The sequence below is a fragment of the Parambassis ranga genome, chromosome 2, assembly GCF_900634625.1.
Source record: "Parambassis ranga chromosome 2, fParRan2.1, whole genome shotgun sequence".
Lineage (NCBI taxonomy): Eukaryota > Metazoa > Chordata > Actinopteri > Ambassidae > Parambassis > Parambassis ranga.
This window is the reverse complement of record NC_041023.1, coordinates 46,048,431-46,070,643: the sequence shown is the minus strand read 5'-3', so window position 1 is coordinate 46,070,643 and position 22,213 is coordinate 46,048,431. Positions and strand designations below refer to the sequence as shown.

The 22,213-nt window shown below is 54.0% G+C and overlaps 4 protein-coding genes across 7 annotated transcripts; 1 reads left to right on the top strand and 3 right to left on the bottom strand.

The window, feature by feature from the left end:
• Window positions 1–100: 100 nt before the first annotated feature.
• Window positions 101–5,249, bottom strand: LOC114444426 (E3 ubiquitin-protein ligase RNF139-like). Its single transcript, XM_028418967.1, has 6 exons — window positions 4,720–5,249; window positions 3,405–4,048; window positions 2,844–2,991; window positions 2,659–2,765; window positions 2,327–2,578; window positions 101–2,247 (listed from the first exon to the last, which is right to left on the bottom strand). Exons 1-6 carry the CDS (start codon window positions 4,880–4,882, stop codon window positions 1,459–1,461), a joined length of 2,103 nt encoding a protein of 700 aa, XP_028274768.1. The 5' UTR covers window positions 4,883–5,249; the 3' UTR covers window positions 101–1,458.
• A 95-nt stretch (window positions 5,250–5,344) lies between these two features.
• LOC114444442 (putative deoxyribonuclease TATDN1) lies at window positions 5,345–7,929 on the bottom strand. 3 transcript variants are annotated; one of them, XM_028419003.1, is made up of 12 exons: window positions 7,816–7,929; window positions 7,042–7,107; window positions 6,925–6,974; window positions 6,788–6,851; window positions 6,559–6,702; window positions 6,438–6,480; window positions 6,245–6,330; window positions 6,132–6,172; window positions 5,982–6,058; window positions 5,830–5,900; window positions 5,628–5,754; window positions 5,345–5,557 (listed from the first exon to the last, which is right to left on the bottom strand). In XM_028419003.1, exons 1-12 carry the CDS (start codon window positions 7,835–7,837, stop codon window positions 5,455–5,457), a joined length of 894 nt encoding a protein of 297 aa, XP_028274804.1. In that variant the 5' UTR covers window positions 7,838–7,929; the 3' UTR covers window positions 5,345–5,454. The 3 variants fall into 3 exon arrangements, with proteins under 3 accessions (XP_028274804.1, XP_028274820.1, XP_028274810.1); XM_028419019.1 differs by having other exon boundaries at window positions 7,042–7,186; window positions 7,816–7,850; XM_028419009.1 differs by lacking the exon at window positions 7,816–7,929 and adding an exon at window positions 7,563–7,798.
• A 171-nt stretch (window positions 7,930–8,100) lies between these two features.
• LOC114444462 (NADH dehydrogenase [ubiquinone] 1 beta subcomplex subunit 9-like) lies at window positions 8,101–9,576 on the top strand. The gene is made up of 4 exons (XM_028419045.1): window positions 8,101–8,257; window positions 8,776–8,968; window positions 9,110–9,223; window positions 9,325–9,576. Exons 1-4 carry the CDS (start codon window positions 8,169–8,171, stop codon window positions 9,451–9,453), a joined length of 525 nt encoding a protein of 174 aa, XP_028274846.1. The 5' UTR covers window positions 8,101–8,168; the 3' UTR covers window positions 9,454–9,576.
• Window positions 9,577–11,985: 2,409 nt separating this feature from the next.
• LOC114444434 (metastasis suppressor protein 1-like) lies at window positions 11,986–19,198 on the bottom strand. Of its 2 annotated transcripts, XM_028418990.1 has the most exons (12): window positions 19,101–19,198; window positions 18,217–18,308; window positions 18,067–18,141; window positions 17,847–17,858; window positions 16,948–17,105; window positions 16,755–16,862; window positions 16,475–16,572; window positions 16,118–16,343; window positions 14,752–14,991; window positions 14,378–14,548; window positions 14,078–14,234; window positions 11,986–13,181 (listed from the first exon to the last, which is right to left on the bottom strand). In XM_028418990.1, the coding sequence occupies exons 1-12, from the start codon at window positions 19,148–19,150 to the stop codon at window positions 12,556–12,558; spliced, it is 2,013 nt and encodes a 670-aa protein (XP_028274791.1). In that variant the 5' UTR covers window positions 19,151–19,198; the 3' UTR covers window positions 11,986–12,555. The 2 variants fall into 2 exon arrangements, with proteins under 2 accessions (XP_028274791.1, XP_028274781.1); XM_028418980.1 differs by lacking the exon at window positions 14,752–14,991 and having other exon boundaries at window positions 19,101–19,181.
• Between the last annotated feature and the right edge of the window lie 3,015 nt (window positions 19,199–22,213).

Here is a 22,213-nt window from a genome sequence, read left to right as displayed (position 1 = left end):
GACAAACCGGACTCCAACACGCCGCTGAAACAGCACCATCTGGTGGTCGTGTACGCCAGCTGCAGCTTCACGCTGTGTTCCATTCAGTCAGGAGCCCGAACACAATATCAAAGATGATTTTATTTACATAAATCTCTTTTTAAAACAAAAGGCAAACTGAGGAGCTTTCAAACGCTCCCAGATCCATCACACTAATAATCACAGTCCTTCATACGTCACAGTCGGCGCTCTCTCTTCTGCCATCAGTCAGGAGCAGGAGCTCCAGGCTGTGGAAGTCTGAAGGGGTTAATACTCGCTGGAGTTGTGCTTGAAGGTTTTCGTGGAACTGACGATCCTCATCAGCAGGAGAACAGGACTCCTGCAGATTCACTCAGAGGCTTGTTCTGAGGGTTCTGCTCAGACTCTGGGCTCCTCCAGCCCTGAGACTTCCACCAGCCTTTGAAAGTGCTTCAGCAGTGTGAGAACCCTCCGGTCTTTACCAGTGAGGGAGCACAAAGGATTCTGGGAGGAAATGACTGAATGCTTCTCGCTGACATAATGCTGCATTTTTACCGCACTGATCAATACATTTTTTTTGGACCAGAGCTCTGAAAGTGTGGCTTTCACTGCACCCGTTGGAGCTCTTTCAGGGGCGAGACGCAGAACTACCTGTGGGCGGCACATCCACAGCACGTGTATCGGTCTGTTATATTTTAGTGTCACCCTCTGAGCCCGGTGGACCACAGACACCTCCTGCGGTCCGAGTCTGTGAGGAGCCGCTAAACTAAATACTGAACCTCTACTGTGAGGGGAGAGAGTGCACGCACGTGTCATTAAATGTACAATAACGTACACAATCGTAAAGTGAGGTCACACAACAGACCAGTAGTAAGTATGACAGAGGTATATCAGTGATTACAGTAGCAAGTCACACCTCTCCCAGCTCCTCCGCTCGGCGCAGAGCAGCCGATGGAGGTCCAACAGCAGCCCCGCAGTCCTTTAACCAACGCTCCAGCATTTTAAGACATCCTCTAAGGACATTACATGTCGGCAGGCACACACACAGACACACACAGACACACACAGACACACACAGGGCTGCACGGGGACAGAATCTAAAGAAAGAAAGTGGCTTCTTTTCTTTGTGTTTTCTCTGAGGCCTCTGCAGATCTTTATCAGCTCTGAGGATGTTAGTGTGAGGTTTTGGTCTACATCAGGCAGCCCCGACACACACACACACACACACACACACACACACACACACACACACACACACACACACACACACACACACACACACACACACACACACACACACACACACACACACAGACACACACACAGGGAGAGCAGCTGTTACTCTTTCCACGAGCCCTTATAGAGTAAAACTCCAACCAAAGAAACTAAGGAGAGAGAGAAACATCCCTGACGTTTATCTTTTTAACTTAAATATAATAAAGATAAATTCTTCTGCTCCTGTCAGTCCTCCGTGGAGTCTGTGTCGTCATTGATATAGTCTTCTTCTACCGGCGTGCTGCCGTTCTGAGTCCCCCACTCCTCCTCATCGTACTCGATGCTGTCGTTGTCCTCCAGCAGGTCATTGTTGAGCTCTGCCGCGCCCCCCCCGGCGGCCTGCGCCCCGCCCGCCGCTCCGTTGGCCGGCAGCTCGGCGGCTGGCGGTCGGCGCTGGTTGTCCCCCGGGGCTTGCGGGCCGGCGGCGGCGCCGGCATCCTGCGGTGCGGCGTAGCCCCCGTTGTTGTTGGAGAAGGCAGCTCTGTCTCGAATGTCGTCCTCGATGTAGACCCTCTGGTGGCACATGGGACACGTGTCCTGGATGTAGAGCCACTTCCTGAGGCACAGCGCGTGGAAGTAGTGGTGGCAGGGCGTGATGCGGGCCGAGGTGGCAAACTCCTGGTAGCAGATGGCGCACACGTCCTCGATGTCCCTCAGCTGGTCCCCTCGCACCTCGGGCAGGGAGTTGATCTTCTTGACGGCGGTGCGGCGGTTGATGAAGGTCTTCCAGCCGTTCTTGGCCTGCAGGTAGATGTTGAAGTACGCGTGCAGGCACATCATGCAGGCGCGGATCTTGCTCCCGGACTCGAACATCATGGTATAGGCGCCGTTTCCGAACATGATCACACCAAACAGGAACTCGATGATGTTTCCCGTGGAGCGCACGTAGTAGACGTAGTCATCCAGCTTCTCCCACAGGACGTTGGAGAATCCGTCCACCATGAAGAGACCATAGACCGTCAGAGACACCACAACCTACAGGAGAGGACAGGTCAGACCAACCGCTGCCGCTGACGAGTCAAACGTGAGGAGGAGGACGTCTGTTCGCACTCACCTTGAGGCAGAGCTCCACGCAGAAGGCGGTGACGGCAAACAGCCAGGTGTTGAGGGCGTAGTGGTGCCAGAGGGTGTAGCTGAGGGCCACAGGGAGGACAAAGAGCACCAGGGACACCAGCAGGACGGGGAAGTGGCGGCGGAAAGAGGAGACGTGGGAAGCGCTGAGCGACATGAGGACAGGGTCGGTCATGCCGTGAATGAAGTGCAGGATGGCAGTTAGCAGAAGGCACATGTTCCGGCTGAGACGGACCTGCAGAGGGAAGAGAGTTACCGACAGGTTAGGGCAGGGCGCCACGTGTGAACACAGCGACAGAGGGTCCTGAAACCCACCAGGCGCTCCTCTGGGTCCAGGCTGCTCAGGCCGGTCTGCAGTGCCAGGATGAAGAACAGGACGGGAGCCACGAAGCCCAAACGCTTGTCCTCCTCCTCCGTCGACCCTTAAATGACACAAAGCGGCCGAATCAGGGAGCGCGCTCACCAGCCAGCCAATCAGAAACAGGGGAGCGGTTTCTTACCTATGAAGGCCAGGATGCTGAGGCCGAGGTAGTGGGCGACGGAGGAGATGATGGCGCTCATGCCGAGCACGGTGAGTGTGGAGTCACAGCCGGAGATGATCAGGTTAGAAGTCAGGTCCCAGAACACGTCCCAGCTCAGCAGGTAGCCCTGAAGGTGGTCCCCACACACAGACGCACACGGACACACACACAGACGCACACAGACACACACAGGCTGTGAGCTTACATTCAGCAGGAACATCGTAGGTGCAGTGTTCCACTGCTTTGTTATTTTACTGAAAAGGAACTAACAGGGCAGCTCCTGCAGCAGAAACCTGTGCAGGATCTCATGAGGTGACAGTATATTCATAACATTCCAACAAAGCCTACCGTCCAGTAGGAGCACCTCTTCCTACCCCACACAGACCCTGAGCCAGCTCCTGTCGGGGGAGTCTGGCTTGTGGAAAATCAGCCTAATAGTTCCTACAGACCTACAGAGGAACTCAGGAGGAGGAGTTCCTGCAGTAGAAAGCGGGCCGCTGGAAGGTCTTTGTAATACAGAGAAATGAACCCAGAGCTGACCTGTGAATCAGAACCGCCGTCTGCAGCCCCTCCTGTAGCGTCTCCGCTCTCCCTCCTCACCACCCGCACCACGTACACCAGTATCATGGCCTGGGCAGTGACCCGGGTCAGCCAGAAGACTCGCAGCACATCAGGGAACCTGATCCTCTTCCAGGTGTCCTCCAGCAGCAGCTGCAGTCCATATATCCGGTACATGTGCCGTATCAGCAGGTAGACGTAGCGGCACGAGTAGTAGAACCACCTGAGCCTCATGGCCAGGCAGATCGCCGTGTTGAGAGCCAGCCCCAGGCCCGAGAACACGGCCACCATCTGCCTGACGTCTGCAGGCAGCTCGATCATCAGTCCCCACAGGGGGATCATGATGTCCAGGACCACCAGCGCGGCGAACACCGACTGGAGGTTGAGCAGGAACACGTAGCCGATGCCGAAGGCGAGCTGGACCGCGGCCATGCCCAGCCACAGCGTCGGCCCGTTCCTGGGCAGCACCCGGAAGCCCAGCGCCGCTTTGTAGAAGTCTATGTGCGAGGTGGCGTAGTAGTTTATGAGGACGGCTGTCAGGCCCAGGAGGACGGCAAAGAAGAGGGTGTAGAACTTGAACAGCGCTTTCTGGGAGAGCAGCAGCACCACGCTGGAGATGAGGACACCTGGAGGCCAGCGGAGACACAAGTCATCACACAATGACCCACTTCAGGAAGCACACAAAGAAAAACTACAACTGAAGAGAGAGAGCAGCTCCCTGACCCGGTTAAAAACACACAGGCTGCTGTGTGGCCCTTCGACTGGCTGAACCCAGCACACAGAGGCCTGTCAGGGGCCAAAGGTCCACACGGAGGTTATGTAACCTGCCTGTAATCTGGTGCAGTAATCTGAGGTCTGTCAGCAGGAACACTTGGATTAGATTTATACTTTGCTGGTACAGAGATATATTATCATATAATGTGGACAGGACTTAACTCTTCCCTTCACACATGTCCGCCTCAGACCGCAGACAATGATGGACGGCTGCTACTTTAACCCTTTATTTGACCGGATATAAACAGATCAGATAACTGAAACATTTGTGTGATCAGTTACTCAGGAATCAGATTACAGTGATGTGCACATTAACCCCACAAACACCACTGTCTGCAGGACAGAACCAGCCTCCAGCTGACACCTGTGACCCGGACCTGCTAGCTGCTAGCCTGTAGCCCGGTGCCCTGACAGATCATCTGTTTATGTTCTGACAGGTCAGCTGCTACAGCTAGCTAGCTAGCTAGCGAGCTAACGGTTAGAACCGTCAGTGTGTGCGAGCCCGGCTCTGCGGGGTTCTTACCCGTGACTCGGACCAGGACCTTCCCCATCGCCCCGGCCCATCCTGAACCCGGGTCGTAGTAAGAGTTAAAAATGGCGTCGATAATAAAGATACAGGGAACTCGCAGAGCCACATCCAGCACCGCTAAGGCCTGCTGGCCTATCCGGGCTTGAGTGGACGCCATGCGGTCTCCGCGGAGGGCTTCCCGGTCCCGGTGAGCCCCGGCTATCCACGCAGCATGAACCCACGGCAGCAGCCGCCGGTTCTCTTGGCTTTCGGTTCGCCTGACGTCTATGTGGCCGCTGCTAGCCTGCTGCTGTCCGCCATGTTTGCCTCTGGCCCAACCTCCTGTTGCTGATTCTTCTTCTTCTTCGGTTTAAACTGCTGCTTCCGCCCCGGCAGGCTCCGCCTCCAGCCGGTAAACGTCACGGTCCCGGTCAGACCCCGGTCAGGTCCCGCTCAGTCCGGTGTCACGGAGGGCATCCTTCACACCTCTCTGCTTTGACAAGACCACAGAAGTTGCTAGGCTGCTGCAACGTAATTACACGTCATTTCCGGCGTCAGTGGGTGTGGCAGGTGACGCAACAAATACGTTTCATATCCACACAGAAAGTTTAATATAATAAAGTGTGAGAATGACCCAAGGAAACCTAGAACTGTTTTATTACACAGCATAAAGACATTTGATATTTAAGAAAGCCGAGTCCTGGGCTCAGTCCGGAGACCCTGGAGGACCCGATTATCATCCGTCTGTGATCAGCTGGCGCTGAAGAAGACCTTGGTGGTGTTGCTGTAGATGGCGTTGGAGAGCTCCACAGGATCCTCCTCCCTTGCAGCTGCCATCACCTCCAGAACTTGTCTGAAACAGACATGAACGTGTTAAACTGACGGAGGTCTTGCAGCTGCCTCTGGTCCCTGAGCAGACTCACACGATGTGACAGGGCTCGTTCCGATCCTTCACACAGTGCCCGGCCTCCCACTTCTTCTTCGTGGGAAATGTCGTCTTGACGTGTTTGGAGCCGGCGTGAGTGCTCTTCACGCCACACCACGGAGCGTCTGAGGGGAGAGCAGCGGGTCAGACTCAGCGTGAGAGGACCTCGGCCGTGTTTAGCCGGACCTTCTCCGACTCACCGGTTTCTATCATGAGCCTCTCTGTGGGGATGGACTTCATGGCTTCAAGGTTGGCCTCTGTTTTCAAAGAACTGCAAAGAGTTTTTAAGAGTTTCTGTGTTTATGACTGAGCCAGCTGCGACCCTGTGACGTGAAGGTGTGAAGCTTCTCACCAGCCGTTTATTCCGATGTAGAGGTCCAGGTCAACGAGGGCCGCGGCGTCCTCTGCTGTCCCGTCAAAGGAGTGGACCTGAGAGGAGAGAACGTCATCAGCTGCATCTGATCTCAGCTCTTCTCTGCATCTCCACGCTGTGTTTCCTCACCACTCCGCCAACACACCGGTCCCGATTCCTCCTCATGATGTCTGTCAGGACAGAGACGTTAAAAACATGTCCTCAAAGATCCATCATGAACTGAACCAGGACCTCAGACCTACCAACAAAGTCCTGATGGGAGTTCCTGCAGTGAAGGAACATGGGCAGCTTGGATTCTTCTGCTAAATCAAACTGCTTTTCAAAGTACCTGCGACAGACAGAGAGAGACAGGACCCCGTCCACTCATGTGTGTGTCTTTCCTCCGTAAGAACAAAGCATGAGGACATGAGCTGGATCCTGTCCAAACACACTCACCTGAGCTGAGTGTCTTTGGGGCAGAATTCCAACCTGTCAAAATCTGGAACAAAGAAACACTCATTAAGGCATCAGACCGGTCTTTATACTGAGGATCTGTCCCCTCATCAGGGCTTTATACCGAGTCCACATTCTCCCACCGCCACCACCTTCCCTCTGTGTGCTGCTGCCAGCTCCTTCAGTCCCCTCAGGTACGGAGACTCTCCGCTCTGCTCGAACTCTGAGCAGCGGGTGGGGTGGCAGCCGACCGTGCAGTAGAACTCCTCTGTAACAGACACAGGCAGCATGTCGGGTGAGACGGGCGGCGCTGTGAGGACAGCGTCGGGCGGCTGTGCTGTGCCGATCGTCACCTCTGGTCTCAGCCAGCTTCAGAGCTTCTCTGCTGTCCTCAAGGCTTCCTCCTGTGATCATGAACTGTAACAGACAGCAGGCAGAGTGGACGCATCAGGAACAACAGCTCACATCACACTGGTGGCGGGGGGCTCACCTTCTCCACTCCAGCCTTCACAGCTCTGTCGACGATCTGATCGAAGTCATCTGTGAGAAAAAGAGACTCAGACAAAGCTCCCACAGCGTGCAGGACAGAGGAGGCGGATCAGCTCACCGGCATGCTTCTGCTTCCCTCTGTACAGCCCTCGGAACATGGGATCCGTCAGGTTCACTCCGATATCTGCACAGGGAGGACCAGCATGCGGACATTCAGTCCTTCCATCACTTATTCAGGGACAGAGCTGAGAGCGGCTCTGTATCTTGAAACAATAAAGCGAATGATGGAAGTAGCTTGTTAAGATTAATCTTAATCTTAAAATTAAGTTAAGATTAAGATTAATCTTAACTTAATCTTAAAATTAAGATCTTATGTTTTATTAAGATTTTATTAAGATTTTTAAGATTAAGATTAATCTTAATCTTAAAATTAAGTTAACATTAATCTTAATCTTAATCTTAATTTAATTTTAGGATTAAGATTAATCTTAATCTTAAAATTAAATTAATCTTAATCTTAAAATTAAGTTAAGATTAATCTTAATCTTAAACTACTTCCATCATTCACTTTCAAAAACACGCCTCGTTTGTCCCCTGCAGGTCAGTAGGTCATCTTATTTTGGAGTCATTGGAAACTACCTTCATCCCAGTGTTGTTCTTCTCTTCTGCTGTGTGTCACTAAACCTTCATGTCTACCTGTGTGAGTGTCTCTGATCCACGCGTGAACCTCTCTGGCTGCTTTGTTGTCATTTCTAACGAGGCTAACCCATTAGCTCACATGCTAACCCTGCACACAGGCTGCCCTGCCTGGGCCGCGGGGCACCGGGCCAGCCGCCGGACTCTGCGTCCCGAGCGGGTTCGATCTACAGACCATGTAAAGCCGCGGTCTTACCGATGAATCTGTGCGCAGCCATGTTTGTAGGAGCTCTGCTGCTGAGAGAACACGCGCCGCTCTCTCCAATCCCACAATCCCACACTACCGTAAAGACTGGAGCAGACGGGATCCAGGTTATTGAAAGAGTTCATACTGTAGCCGCCCGGTGAGTGTCGTCCAGTACAGACGCCTGCTGACGTCACACTCCTGACAGGGTCCGTCCACCTCTGAGTAAAGCCCCCCCCCCCGTGTTAGGAGAACAGAAATATGTCTGCGCTTCTTGCAGGGACTTTACGGCCCTGACGTCCCGGTGCAACAAATCCCAGAATCCTCCGCGCTGGTTGGCCAGAAGGTGACAGCGGACGGCGAAGATGGCCGCTGCGTATCTCACCCACCAGCAGAAAGTGCTGCGGCTGTATAAGAAGTCTCTGAGACACCTGGAGTCCTGGTGCATTTTCAGGTGAGGCGACCTTAGTCAGGGACAGAGTGGACGGACCGGGCGTCTCTGCAGTCTGCGGGCTGCTTGTATGCTAACTGCTAAGCTACCTGCCCGGCAGGTCACCCATCCGTCAGTGCGCATTTAAACTGTTTGCTCGGTTTATACGTCTCTCAGTAACACAAGGACTCAGCAGCGACATTCGTATCATTCAGATATGATCCATGACGGAGTCTTATTTGGGCCAGAAACGAGCTAAGACTGCGGTATTTACATGGCGGCAGCGCCAGCTAGCGTTAGAACCAGGATGTAGCTCCACTCACATCAGCTGTCTCACTGCTCGGTGTGAGCAGGCGCCACATTTCTGAGAGAAGTCGAGCAGTAGTCCCAGATCCTGCAGGTCATTAGCTTTAAAAAAATGTAAATATTAGAACTTCCTCACTTACTTCCACAGCAGGCTCCGGGTCTGTGCAGCACCTGGAGATGATCCTGGTTCTGCAGATAAAGCTGCATGTGACGCTGCTGGTTTGTGCTTGTGACAGGGATAAGTACCGGTTCTACGCCTGCCTGCTGCGCGCCCGCTTTGATGATAGCCGGGATGAGAAGGACATGGTGAAGGCCACCAAGCTGCTGAAGGCAGGAGAGGAGGAGTTCTGGGCCAACCAGCACCCTCAGCCCTACATCTTCCCCGACTCTCCTGGTGGGACCTCCTACGAGCGATACGAGTGCTACAAGGTGAGCTGTTCATCACAGCAGGTTCTTAGCAGCTGTTGGTTTCAGATGATTGAACAGAAGTCGTTTTCAGAAGCCGTTAGATTTCGTAGGTCTGACCAGAGATGGCGCTGACGGTCTGAATCTGCTGTTTGTCCCTGTAAGGTCCCGGAGTGGGTGCTGGATCACTGGCATCCCTCAGAGAAGGCCATGTATCCTGATTACTTCTCCAAGAGGGAGCAGTGGAAGAAGCTGAGGATGCAGAGCTGGGACAAAGAGGTGAGTGACAGTGGCATGAGTTCAGTGATCTGTAGCTCCACCTCTGCACCCCCCACACACACTTCAGCACAGTCTCCATCTTCCTCTCCGTTTGCATCCAGGTCGCCCAGCTGGAGGCCGAGACTCCGGCTGGAGGCCCCAGGACCGAAGCCCTCCCTCCTGCCCGCAAGGAGGGCGAGCTGCCCCCTCTGTGGTGGCAGACGGTCACCCGCCCCAAGGAGTGCCCGTAAACCTGCTGTGAGCCCTGAGAACAAAGACTGGCTGAAGGAGCAGGACCATCCGCCTGAGAGGAGACCTGTACATGTACCGCTCCATGTCTGTAGAGTGAAATAAATACCACGTGATCAATGCTGCCTGTGTGTGTGTGAAGAAGACTCAGTCTTCAACCGCTGGAGGTCGCGCCGCACTGACAGACCTATAAATAACACACGTGCAGTGGAACATGTCATCAGTGTTTAAGTTTATTTATTGGAGGGACAATCAAAATGTCTTGCATTGAAAAGGGATTAGAAATAATAGTCACTTATCTCGGGTCAAAGTGAAGACTTCCTACTTCAATAAACAAAATACAAAACCATAAGAAGATCAGACGTATGCTACAGTTTATATTTTACAGCCGCTCACATACAAAACAGAAGAATTCAGTCATAATGTAAAAAAAAAACGCAGGCCCGCTAACGAAGCGTCGTCCTGTCTGATGGATGTGCTCTCCTCTTCAGCCGTGCTGTGTTCAAGGCTCCTGAGAAATCTGATGATCTGAGTACAACATACTTTAAATTTAGAGATTCAGAACTCCTCTGTTGTTGGTGTGTCCAGTGGTTTAGCTTTAGCTTTAGCTTAGCTTAGCTTGTGTGCTAACATCATCACTACCAACACACACTGGATACATGCAGTTAACCCAAGCTCCTGGAGCTGATCTAGCTGCTAAGTTTGTTAACATTTAACCAAAGTGGAACAGTAACACCCGATCAAGGCTATCAGTAGTTATCCACGTTAGCTGTGTAGCATTAGCTGGCTACGATCCACACTGAAGGTAATATATCACACATAGATGCACCACGTTGTAATGTTAGCTAATACAGCAAACAGTGAGCTAGCTAAGCTAGCAGGTAGCGCGCTAACAGTAAGGTGTGGCTCAGGTGGTGTTCCGATGGAGCGCAGACGTCACTTCCTGGATTCCTCAAACCCAGACCCAGAGCTCTGTGAGAAACATGGCAGCTCGTCTCACACTAAAGGCTAAAGGGGAAGGACACACACTGACAGCAACACACACGGCTCTGACCCTCACACACACACACACACACAGGTCCCAGGCTCCAACATCCAGCTTCATATGCCTGTTCTGGCTTCAGCTCCACCTTCATGTTCATGAACCTGCTCAGGACGGAACACGGATATAAACAGGCTGTAGATGTGAAGCAGTCGGACCGAGAAACGACTGGAGAAAGAGCAGGCCATTAAAACGGCAACACAAAAAGTCAACATGCATATTAATATATGTGTGTAACAGGAAGTCTGATGACATCACATGAACAGTCCTGTTGGGCCGCAGCGGGAACACGCTGCTGAACACGTGGGGGCAGCGCGTCACAGCTGTGCACGTGCTGCAGGTGGAGGAGCATCAGGATCTGCTCCTGCAGGACGCCCGGGCAGCCATGATGGAGGTCTGTGAGGACCGGCTCCTCCCACATGGCTGCCACAGCTGTCCTCTTCAGACCGACAGTAGGCACACACTGGTCAGGACTACAGCAGATACACGTCACACAACCCACTGTCATCACCACACACACTGTCAGTGGTGTGCTAACACACTGCTAACACACTGCTAACACACTGCAGCCAGTCTGAGCTGCCTGTAACAGGGACTAATCATTTATAATCATTATTACCACGACCTTCATGTCAGAGTGCTTCACAGACTTTAGAGTGGATCACAGAGACAAACAGGGAGGAGGAGGAGGGAGGAGGACTGAGGGAGAGACCAGGAGGAGGACTGAGGGAGAGACCAGGAGGAGGTCTGAGGGAGAGACCAGGAGGAGGACTGAGGGAGAGACCAGGAGGAGGAGGGAGGCCTGGGGGAGGAGGGAGGAGGACTGAGGGAGAGACCAGGAGGAGGACTGAGGGAGAGACCAGGAGGAGGACTGAGGGAGAGACCAGGAGGAGGGAGAGACCAGGAGGAGGACTGAGGGAGAGACCAGGAGGAGGAGGAGGGAGGCCTGGGGGAGGAGGGAGAGACTGGGGGGAGGAGGGAGGAGGACTGAGGGAGAGACCAGGAGGAGGGAGAGACCAGGAGGAGGAGGGAGGCCGGGAGGAGGGAGGCCTGGGGGAGAGACCGGGAGGAGGAGGGAGGCCTGGGGGAGAGACCGGGAGGAGGAGGGAGGCCGGGAGGAGGGAGGCCTGGGGGAGAGACCGGGAGGAGGAGGGAGGCCTGGGGGAGAGACCGGGAGGAGGAGGGAGGCCTGAGGGAGGAGGGAGGAGGACTGAGGGAGGAGGAGGGGGAGGAGGGAGGACTGAGGGAGGAGGAGGGGGAGGAGAGTATCAGGAGACAGAAGAGGCGATGATGAGGACTAGGAGGAAGAAAAGGAGAGAGGAAGAGGAGGAGGAGTGGCTGATGATGCTGACGGCTGCATGAAGCAGCAGCAGAGGAAAAGTTACAGATGTTACCTCCACCTTCAGGAAGTCCACAGCTCTGAGGGTCTGATCACACACACACACACACAGACACACACTTTTGGCACCTTCAGTGGAAACTGAAGCACAAACATCAGGTTTATGTACAAACAGACCTCCGTCATTCTTCATCTGTCGTCATGACAACATCTATCTGCTACCAGGAGACATGTTACCAACACTTACACCTGAAGCTACCCCACAGAAAGGTTCTTCTTAAAGGGACACACCCTTTGTGACTGACAGACTCTACCTGCAGATCCTTTAACCCTTTCAGACCTGCACCTCTGGATGATTTTACTGTGTAATCACACCAAGTCCTGAACTCACCTTAACCCTCAGAACACACCAGCAGGCCTGACATGCAACACACACACACAATGCTCGGACTCTGAACTTCCTCGTGGTCCTTGAATGCATCAGGCGTGAAAGTCTTGGTGTTAAAAACCCTCCAGAAATAAAGAGTTAACCCTGCAGCTGCCGAGCAGAGCAGTCAGGATCTACGGACACGTGGAGCTGCTCTTTGTGTGTGTGTGTAGCCAGCGTTCTGAGGGTTAAAATGGATCCTCCAGAGTTTCTGGTTGACTTCCTGTTGTTGTTTGCGTCCCCTCAGCAGCGCTCTCGGTCGGGGCCACAGAGCGGCTCGCCCCCCCCCCGCGCTCTCAGTGAATGCTGGGTGCAGACCTGTCGTTGGACACCGTCTTCTTCAGCTTGACGCCGCGCCGGATCGCCACCAAATAGTCCTCCACCTCGCTGTACTCCATCTCCTCTAGCAGCTCGGGCAGAGGGCGGCGCTCCCAGTCTGACAGCCGGCCGCCCGGCTGAGGCGGCGGGGTGGGGGGATCTGATCCCTGGGTCTCCCAGGGGACACCGCTGCCAGGTGACAAAGGGGCGGTCTGAGGGCTCAGCGGCGTCCGCGGCGTGCCGGCGTCCTCTGATGCCGTTCTGCTGGGGAATCCAGGATGTTCAGGCACGGTGGGAGTCTTCACCGGGATCATGGGAGGCTTGATGGGGATGGGGCCCAAACTGAGGCCTCCAGAGGGCCGTCGCAAGTTGGGTTTGGAGGACGGCGTCCGCCGGATGGTGGCGACACCCGGGGTGATGACGGCAGAGGGGTTAGAGGGCAGGCCGGCCGTGGAGGCCGGGCGCTTGGACTGGAACATGCGGCGGTAGGACTGAGTGATGTCACTGTTCCTCGGTATGGTGGAGGATTTATCAAAGTCTGACTTCAGCTGCTGCTGCTCGGCGTCCTGATCGGCTCCCACGGTGTAATAATCACAGTCAGACACTGAGGAGGGACAAGACAGAGGCAGAGGCTGAGACAGGAACCAAGAGTGTGTGTGTGTCTGTGTGTGTCTGTCTCTGTGTGTCTCTATGTGTCTCCGTGTCTGTGTGTGTGTGTCTGTGTGTGTCTGTCTCTGTGTGTCTCTATGTGTCTCCGTGTCTGTGTGTGTGTCTCTGTGTGTGTGTGTCTGTCTCTGTGTCGGTCTCTGTGTGTGTGTCTGTCTCTGTCTGTGTGTGTGTGTCTCTGTCTGTGTGTGTCTCTGTGTGTGTGTCTCTGTGTGTGTGTGTCTCTGTCTCTGTCTGTGTGTGTGTGTCTCCGTGTGTGTGTGTCTGTCTCTGTGTGTGTGTCTGTCTGTGTGTGTGTCTGTCTCTGTCTGTGTGTGTCTGTGTCTCTGTCTGTGTGTGTGTCTCCGTGTGTGTGTGTCTGTCTCTGTGTCTGTCTCTGTCTGTGTGTGTCTGTGTGTGTGTGTGTGTCTGTGTGTGTCTCTGTCTCTGTGTGTGTCTGTGTGTGTGTCTGTCTCTGTGTGTGTCTCTGTGTGTGTCTCTGTGTGTGTGTGTCTGTGTGTGTCTCTGTCTGTGTGTGTGTCTCCGTGTGTGTGTGTCTCTGTGTCTGTCTCTGTGTGTGTGTCTGTGTGTGTGTGTGTCTCTGTGTGTCTCTGTGTGTGTCTGTGTGTGTGTGTCTGTCTGTGTGTGTCTCTGTCTGTGTGTGTGTCTGTCTGTGTGTGTGTCTCTGTCTGTGTGTGTGTGTCTGTGTGTGTCTGTGTGTGTCTCTGTGTGTGTCTGTGTGTGTGTGTCTGTCTGTGTGTGTGTCTGTCTGTGTGTGTGTCTGTGTGTGTCTGTGTGTGTCTCTGTGTGTGTCCGTGTGTGTGTCTGTCTGTGTGTGTGTCTGTCTGTGTGTACCCTGTGATGGGATGGTGTCCTCTGAGCAGCAGGGAGTGTTGGTCTGGCTGCTGTAACCGCTGGAGCCCTGCAGAGAGTCCCTGCAGGAGCCATGGATGTCCAGCTGGAGGCCTCGGGCCAGAGCTTTGGCCAGTTCCTCATGGACCTCCCTGTCAGCCTGCACACGCACACACACACACACACACACACACACACACACACACACACACAGAAAGGGACTTTAACATTTCTGATGGTCCTTGAATGTGACGCGGCGAAACTTTCTACAGCTGCTGTGATGGAAGGAACGGCGTCAGTGACCTTGGGTGACATCACAGAGGGGCTTCCTTTAACCCCCCGTGGCTCCTCCCCCGGCGTGGTGGCTTCAGTGCCCCGGTGGTTGCTGGGATCTGTGGTCTCTCCCCTCTTGTCCTTGCTCCTCTTCAGGGTGTTGACCATGGGCTGGTCGTACGGGCCCGGTTTGGCCCAGTCCTACAGACAGCAGGACAGAAGGGTCAGGACTCACTATGAGGTCCATTAAAACACACACAGGGTTAAAGAGAGACTCTGACACTGGAGGAAGGAAAGGAGAGATTAGAGAGGCGGAGCCTCCTTCAAAGAGATGATGATCATAAAAACAATCAGAAGATGGAGGAGGGCTGGGGGCGGGGCAGCGGCGAGCGTGCAGGTCAAACCTTCCAGGTGGGGATTCTGGATGATGGGACGGTGCCGAGCCCCTCTGGGCTGAGGGGCGGGGTGTCTGCGGACGGACCTGAGCGAGACCACGGCCACACATGAGACAGAGACGGACAGGAGGGCGAGGACAGGGGGGAGGTGGAGGTGAGGTATGATGGGGGGTGCAGGTGGGTGTCCTGGGCCTGCAGTACCGCTCCAGGCAGGCAGAGGGCAGCGTGATGGTCAAAGCCGTTTGACAACTGACAGTGAGCGGATGGAGGAGAGACAAAAATTAAAAGATGGCGGCTACAACATGAGACACATAAAAACATCCACGTGATGAAGAGCACGACAAAAGCAGCTGTCAAACTGTGTGTGTGTGTGTGTGTGTGTTCACATGTTCACCTGGGGCTCAGGGTGAGAGGGTGAGGAGGAGGAGGAAGAGGAGGAGGAGGAGGAGGGGGAGGGGGGAGGAGGAGGAGGAGGAGGAGGAGGGGGAGGGGGGAGGAGGAAGAGGAGGAGGAGGAGGAGGAGGAGGAGGAAGAGGAGGAGGAGGAGGAGGAGGAGGAGGAGGAGGAAGGCTCCTCAGTGACAGACTCAGAGGATAAAACAGAGACACAAGACTGCAGCAGAGCCATACAGAGCGCACACACAGAGACACACACACACAGAGCGCACACTCAGACACACACACACAGAGCGCACACACTCAGACACACACAGACACAGACACACTCAGACACACTCAGACACACACAGACACACAGACAGACACTCAGACACACACAGCACGGCATGGGTTAGTGCTAAAAGAGTTAGCATGAGCAAAGAAGAAGCAGGAAGAATGAAACGTTTGTTAAGAGCGACACCTGTGGTCAGTAAGTGAACTGCTAACCAGGCATGCTATGCTTAGCTGCGGTGACACTGCAGTCATGTGACCGTGCTGTTGTCCATCAGTGGGGAATGTGATGCTAACTTCCTGGTACACAAACAAGTGAATCCAAAGCCAGATCAATGCTAACTTACAGCTAGCTGGCTAACCCTCCTGCCTATTGGCCAGTAAGAAACACGCCACACGTTAGCTCTGTAGCTTTACAGTGTGCTACATGTCTTATTTCTTTCATTTAGCATACAACAAAATGATGCTGGCTAAGCTGGCCTCATCTGCGGTCCCTCAGCAGCTCGGTCATGTGACATGTCCTCCTCAAAGGATTGTGGGTCAGCTTGCTGGCTGGGTTGTATGATGGAGCTGTAACTGTGACCTTATGTTCCTGAGGTGACTCAGCACACGCACACACACAGACAGGGGTTAATGAACACAGTATCCTAGCAACCAGCGGGCATCAGCAGACCTCATATGTCGATGTGACATTTCAGCGACGCTACCTGCAGAGACTCTGGCGGCATCGGCGAGGGCGACTTGGGTTGGAACGCATCCTGAGAGATGAAGCCCGAGTCGTGGGAGGAGACCGAGGACAGGCGGGCGGGCGTCTGCTGAGGCAGCACGGAGGAGGAGGACGAGGAGGAGGTACGGTAACGGAAGTGTGCGGTGGGGGAGTGGCAGTGTGAGCCGCTGGAGCGAGAGTCGCTGCTGTTCACGCTGTTCAGGCTGCTGTGAGACGAAGAGGAGGAGGAGGAGGAAACAGGGTAGATGTAAATCCACAGCTGTAGTTCTGCTTGTCAACCACCAGAGGGCAGAAGAGCACAGGGTCAGCTGTCAGTCAGCTGACTGCAGTAACTCACCTGCACATGCTGGACTTCCTGGATACGGTGGTGCTCGGGGACGAGGGCGGAGTTTGATAGGACCAGGTGCAGTCTGAGCTCTTCAGGTCCACGATGACCTGCAGACAGAAACACAGGAAGTCTGTAAGAGCTGCAGATCAGACCGGAGGTCATGTGACCTGTCACAGCTTCCTGGTTGAGATGTTGGCGTGAACATGTTGAGTCCAGATCTGATTTCACCACGATGCATTCGAGGACCATCAGGACGTTCAGACAGGTCTTTGAGCTTCGGTTCTGATACCTGCTCGCTGGAGGCCGGCAGCTTGTGTGGGTCCATGGTCAGCAGCTTCAGGTCGTCAGTCAGAGTCTGCAGGTGGGTGATCTCCCCGAGCATGGACATCTCCTCCTCCTGACACACACACAGACACACACAGAGGCATTCAGACTCTGATGGGTTTTTCTTCCTGGCGGCGTGGTCCGGGCGCCTCACTGACCACGACGGGCCGCAGCATGGACACGAAGCAGCAGAAGCGGCTCCGCTCCTCCACCAGCGCCTTCCTCACCGCCTGCTTCTCCGTCTCCTCCAGCAGCAGATACTTGTCACTGACGTCCTGCATGGCGCTGTCCAGCTGAGGCTGCAGGTCTCCACGGCCTACAGACACACACACAAGCACACACATTTAATCACACAACGATTCAATAACTGCTCGATAAGAGCATCAGACAGTGACATGACTGCAGTTCCTCCAGTGTCCACTAGAGGCTCCAAAGTGAGTCCCCACAGAGCTCCTTTAAATTCAGCTTGAGGACAGGACTGGACATCACCTGTCCACTTCAGGCTCCACCCTTTTGCCCATATTCCTAAATAGTATATGTCCTAAATAAACACCAACAGTGTTCAAGATGGCGTCAGATTTATGGAGGTTGTCAGGCCGGAGCAATCCGCCACACAAAGTAGTCCCTCACTGATGCATTCCTCCGGTTTGCTGGTCCTTCGCCGGTTTGGTCATCACAGACCAGAGTGTCATAGATCAGCGTCATGTGACCACATCGCACCAATCAGCCGAGTGTTTTCTGCTCCTCTCTGTTTGGTGATCCCATCATCCTCTGAGGACGTAAACATGTCATTAAAGCCGCTTCAGAGCAGCCGCAGCAGGATTCCTGCCGTCCCACAGACTCATGAGGAGGGCCGCCGCCACGCGTCCTCCTCAGCGTGTTTACTCACGTCCTGGTTAAGTCAGTCAGAGTGGTCCCGTCAGCAGGCTGAGCTGCAGCTCAGGCACCTCCTCTGTGGACTCCATGTTCCACCACATCAGCTCTGTGCTTTGTATGAGAGGCGTCACAGCCCAGTGTTTATGGCTGAGTGTGTGTGTGTGTGTGTGGAGCTACTTACCAAAAACATCAGCTGGATGCCAGCAGCAGGACGAAGGCAGGTTGGACAAGAGAAAGACAAACCTCAGGTCACATGTTTGCACAGAAGGTTTTTTCTTTATGATCAGTAAGCAGCCGTCTGAACCAGTGAACCACACACAGACTGTCCTCTGTGTGTGTGTGTGTGTGTGTGTGTGTGTGTTAACGTTGTGAACACTTCAGCGTGTTGAGCAGGAACAAACCTTTCTTGGCTTTTTTCTGCAGCTTCAGAGTGTCTGAGGATCGTTTCTTGATGTCCTGACGGGCTTTCTTATACTCTGCAGAATCACAAACAAGGTTACACACACACACACACACACACACACACTTTTGTGTGTGTGTGTGTGTGTAACCTTTGGCGTGGTCTTTGTCCAGAGTGTTGGCGACTCTCTTCCACTCCTCCATCTGCTCCTGTAGAGGGTTGATCAGACAGTCCAAGAACACCCTGGAACCACACACACACACACAGACACACAGACACACACAGACAGACACACACACACACACACACACAGACACACACACACACGGCATCACTCAGGTGATTTTAAAGGTGCAGCAGCAGCCTTGTTTTCCTGTTCAAACCTGAGTGACGGGGAGTTAATGAACATGTGCAAACGAAAATAAACAGGAAGAGAGGAGGATGAGGAGGAGAGGAGGAAGGAAAGAAGAGGAGGAGGAAGAAGAAGAAGAAGAAAAGGAGGAGGATGAGGAGGAGGATGAAGAAGAAGAAAGAGGAGGAGGAGAGAGGATGGAGGGAGGAAGGAGGAAGAAGAAGAAGGAAAAGTGAGGAGGGAGGAAGCAAGGAGGAGGAGGAGGAAAAGAAGAAAGAAAATGGAGGAGGAGGAAGAGGAGGAGAAGAGGAGGAAGAGGAGGGGGGGTAAGTGGAGGAGGAGAGAAGAAGAGAAGAAAGGAGGAGGAGGAAGATGAGGAGGAAGGAGGGAAGAGAAGAAGAAAAGGAGAGGAGGGAAGAGGATGAAGAGGAGGAAGAGGGAGGAGGGAGGAGGACGGAAGAAGAAAGAAAGGGAGGGAGGGAGGAGAGGAGGAGGCAAGGAGGAGGAAAGAAGAAGAATAAAGGGGGGAGGAGGAGGAAAGGAAGGGGTGGAGAGGAGGTGAACATCAGTACAGGGACTCAATGAGACGAGCAGGATTTTAAAGCCGGAGGAAGAGCTGGTTGCCGATAGGTGAGGCAGGGAGGAGATGCTACACCTTGTTCATCTCTCTCACACACACTCACATGGAGAACTGGCGGAGCTTGGCCTCGATGCTGCGATGCCTCATGCACATCCTGGTGAGGGCTGAGCCGATGTCCCTGGTACCTCCTGACACAGAAAGGGACACAGTCTGTCAGTGGACTCTCAGCACACACCGAGACAGACCTGCACCTGTCCCGACGGGCCTTCAATGCACCGCGTGACGTACGGTTACACAAACCTACACTAATGATTACACACGTGTCACAAATCCTCCAAACACGAAGAGGGCGCTCCAACAACACTCAGTAAAACTGGAAGACCTGTCTCCACCCAGCAGGACGCCATGATGGAGTCACATGACCCAACAATCAGAGAGTCTCTGCTGACCTGAGTGATTCTGCACACACACACACACTCTTACTGCAGAGCGATCATCAGAGCAGCAGAAGCTCCACAGGCTTCCACAGGAGCCAGATGGTCGTCCTCACGTCTCCCTCAGACAGAGCTCTCCCTCCTGGGGAAAGGTTCAGCAGATCTCAGCCTGGAGATCCACAAACTCCTCCAACACGTGCAAACATGCTGCCGCTCCGTGTGTGAGGACCCAGACCTTAACCTGAACCCTGCTTCCTTTGGTATTGATCAGTGTGTCCCCACTGTGGACAGGGAGGGCAGTCCATCAGCCGAGGCCCGCACAGAGCAGGGGTGTGTGTGTGTGTGTGTGTGTGTGGGTCAGGGTGGGGTGGTGAACACTGCATTGCAGCACTGACTCCTCTTCCTCCCTCTCAGCTTTTCTGCCTCCTTCAGAATAACTGGAGTTTTTCTAAAAGAGCAGCCTCTCTGAGCTGGTCTGAGCTCCCACAGAGCCCAAACTCAGGAAAACATGCACACCCTGCTGTCCCCTAGGGGGCGCTCTGCAGACACTACACGACCAAAGGAGCCAAAGGTTCGCAGACAGACCAGAGGACATCAGTCTGTCTACATTCAGCTCTGATACAGGATCAATACTGGACCCGACTGACCTCTGATGACATCACTGATCACTGCTGCTCAGTCAGAGCGCCCCCTACAGGAGCTGCCGATGTCCTTCGTTTCCTCTCACTTCCAGACGAGGTGTCACCTCCTCCTCTGAGGGAGGAGCTGTCAGATTTCCCATCAGCCACCAGGATGACGGCTCGCCCCGCCGCCTCCAACAGGTTCATGTTTGTGAACCTCCGTCCTGCTTCTGTTCCTGCAGGGTCGATCAGTTCCTGATCAATCTCATCGACTGACCCGACTGTGGGCTTCTCACGCTGGGCCAGTGTGTGTGTGTGTGTGTGTGTGTGTGTGTGACCCACTTCAGTGTGACAGAGCAGTGTCTCTGTCTGAGCTGCAGACCAGCCTGAGGCTCAGACCGGCACAGGAAGTCCTGGGTCAGCGCGCAGGAAATGAGTTCAGTCCCTAAACATCCGCAACATTTCTATTCACTACAAAAGATTAAATTAGTGTGTGTGTGTGTGTGTGTGTGTGTGTGTGTGAGCCACGGTGTGTGTGTGTGTCCTGTGGAGTCCCCAGAGAGGAGACGTAACCTTAATTTCAAACATGGCTGCTGAACTTTGCGAGCCGTCGACCCTCACCACCGCGCGGCAGAGTCGCCGCTGCTCAGGGTGATGGGTCAGCGTGGCGTGTTGCGCTGACAGTGGGTGACCTGAAATCCAAGAGTGGAATTTAAACCGGTCACATTCCCCCAGAGGAGCTGCTCCACACACAGTAAATCACTGTCCTAACGAGTGCAGAGCTATTTCTGAGAAGTGGAGCAGAAGAAGAAGGCGTCAGACAAAAGAGGGCAAAGAAGAAGAAGAAGAGGAGGAAGAGGAGGAAGAGGAGGACAAAGAGGAAGAAGAGGATCCTCAGAATTAAAGAGCAGACAGAAGTAACCGATCAGCTGATTCAGCCGCAGTGTTGCCTGAGGTTGCATCAGTCTCTCTCTCTCTCTCTCTCCTTATATTCAAGGTCACTTCATCACTGCAGCTCACCATCAGGTGGCGCTGCTGTCAGACTCCTTCATGCTACTTCCAGCCAGTTAGCTGCACATCACAGAGGTCACTGACAGAGACACAACACAAAACTCCACACAACACCCACCAGGACACTAACGGCACAGCATCTACACACCGACAGACACACTCTGAGTGTGGGTCATGTGACTGCTGCTCAGTCCATCATGGCGTCCTGCTGGGTGCTGAGGAGTGCGGGACTTTATGTTTTTAGTCTGGTTGGAGTGAACTCTTCAAGATTTAGATGTGGTCAGACGATGCGTTCAGGAGCAGTGGGACGTTCAGAGCATGCTACCTGAAAGCTGCCTGTGAGGTGAGAAGAGCTCAGTGATGTGTGTCAGTCCCTCCGACAGCTGTGGAGCCGGGTCAGGGTTCCTCCGGTCGGGAGTTTCTGGAGGAGTGAACAGTCCTCACAGCCCATTCCGGAGCGACGGGAGGTCGCACAGTCCTGGAATACCACACACACAGAGCCGGGAGGGGAGCAGGCCCAGGATGCCTGCCAGTCCTGGGATGCCTGAGTGTGTGTGGGTGTGTGTGTGTGTGGGGGGGGTTACAGTAGGGTCTCAGGATTCTTGAAGTCCTGGGAGCAGCTCCCCTCTCAGGTTACAGGCTGTATCAGTTGTGACGAGCTGCACAGGTGCAGGTTTCAGGGCACGGATTTGTCCTGCTGACCCGTCACTGCTTCAGCTGGTCTGGGAGGATGGAGGGCCGGGCAGGGTTGTCATGGACACTGATAACTGTCAATCACACGCTGTGAGACAGCTGCTGTCCTCGGCTCAGTGAGCTGCTGCAGGAACACGTTCTCGTCCTGATTTTAGACATGGACTCTGGTCTGTGCAGCTTTGAGGTGATTCTTGAGGTGGTTCTACTCCAAAAATGACACACCTGGTCCAGGGTGCTGCTGGTTCACTGGGACAGGAAGTCTGCATGTATGACATCATCTGAGTCCCGTCTGTGTCCCATCCTGAAGCTGCAGGTGTCCTGTCTCTGTCCATGATGATGGAGGACAGGCTCCAGCCGACGCCATCATGGCACCACCTGACTGCCTAAACTCCTGGTTAATCCAAGTACGGGCGAAGAGACGAGGCTGAGACAGCACTCGTCAACATCCCACCCTTCAT

Excerpts from the sequence above, each read along its gene's own strand:
- LOC114444462 (XM_028419045.1), top strand. The coding sequence starts at position 8,169 with ATGGCCGCTGCGTATCTCACCCACCAGCAGAAAGTGCTGCGGCTGTAT. Across the intron at positions 8,258-8,775 it reads GAGTCCTGGTGCATTTTCAG|GGATAAGTACCGGTTCTACG; the intron begins GTGAGGCGACCT and ends TGCTTGTGACAG. Across the intron at positions 8,969-9,109 it reads AGCGATACGAGTGCTACAAG|GTCCCGGAGTGGGTGCTGGA; the intron begins GTGAGCTGTTCA and ends TGTCCCTGTAAG.
- LOC114444434 (XM_028418990.1), bottom strand. The coding sequence starts at position 19,150 with ATGTGCATGAGGCATCGCAGCATCGAGGCCAAGCTCCGCCAGTTCTCC. Across the intron at positions 18,142-18,216 it reads GGACAAAGACCACGCCAAAG|AGTATAAGAAAGCCCGTCAG; the intron begins GTTACACACACA and ends GTGATTCTGCAG. Across the intron at positions 14,235-14,377 it reads CCTCTGTGATGTCACCCAAG|GCTGACAGGGAGGTCCATGA; the intron begins GTCACTGACGCC and ends GTGCGTGTGCAG.
- LOC114444426 (XM_028418967.1), bottom strand. The coding sequence starts at position 4,882 with ATGGCGTCCACTCAAGCCCGGATAGGCCAGCAGGCCTTAGCGGTGCTG. Across the intron at positions 2,992-3,404 it reads ACGGCGGTTCTGATTCACAG|GGCTACCTGCTGAGCTGGGA; the intron begins GTCAGCTCTGGG and ends GACCACCTTCAG. Across the intron at positions 2,766-2,843 it reads CAGCATCCTGGCCTTCATAG|GGTCGACGGAGGAGGAGGAC; the intron begins GTAAGAAACCGC and ends GTGTCATTTAAG.
- LOC114444442 (XM_028419003.1), bottom strand. The coding sequence starts at position 7,837 with ATGGCTGCGCACAGATTCATCG. Across the intron at positions 6,975-7,041 it reads AGGGAAGCAGAAGCATGCCG|ATGACTTCGATCAGATCGTC; the intron begins GTGAGCTGATCC and ends TTTTTCTCACAG. Across the intron at positions 6,173-6,244 it reads CTCCCATCAGGACTTTGTTG|ACATCATGAGGAGGAATCGG; the intron begins GTAGGTCTGAGG and ends CTGTCCTGACAG.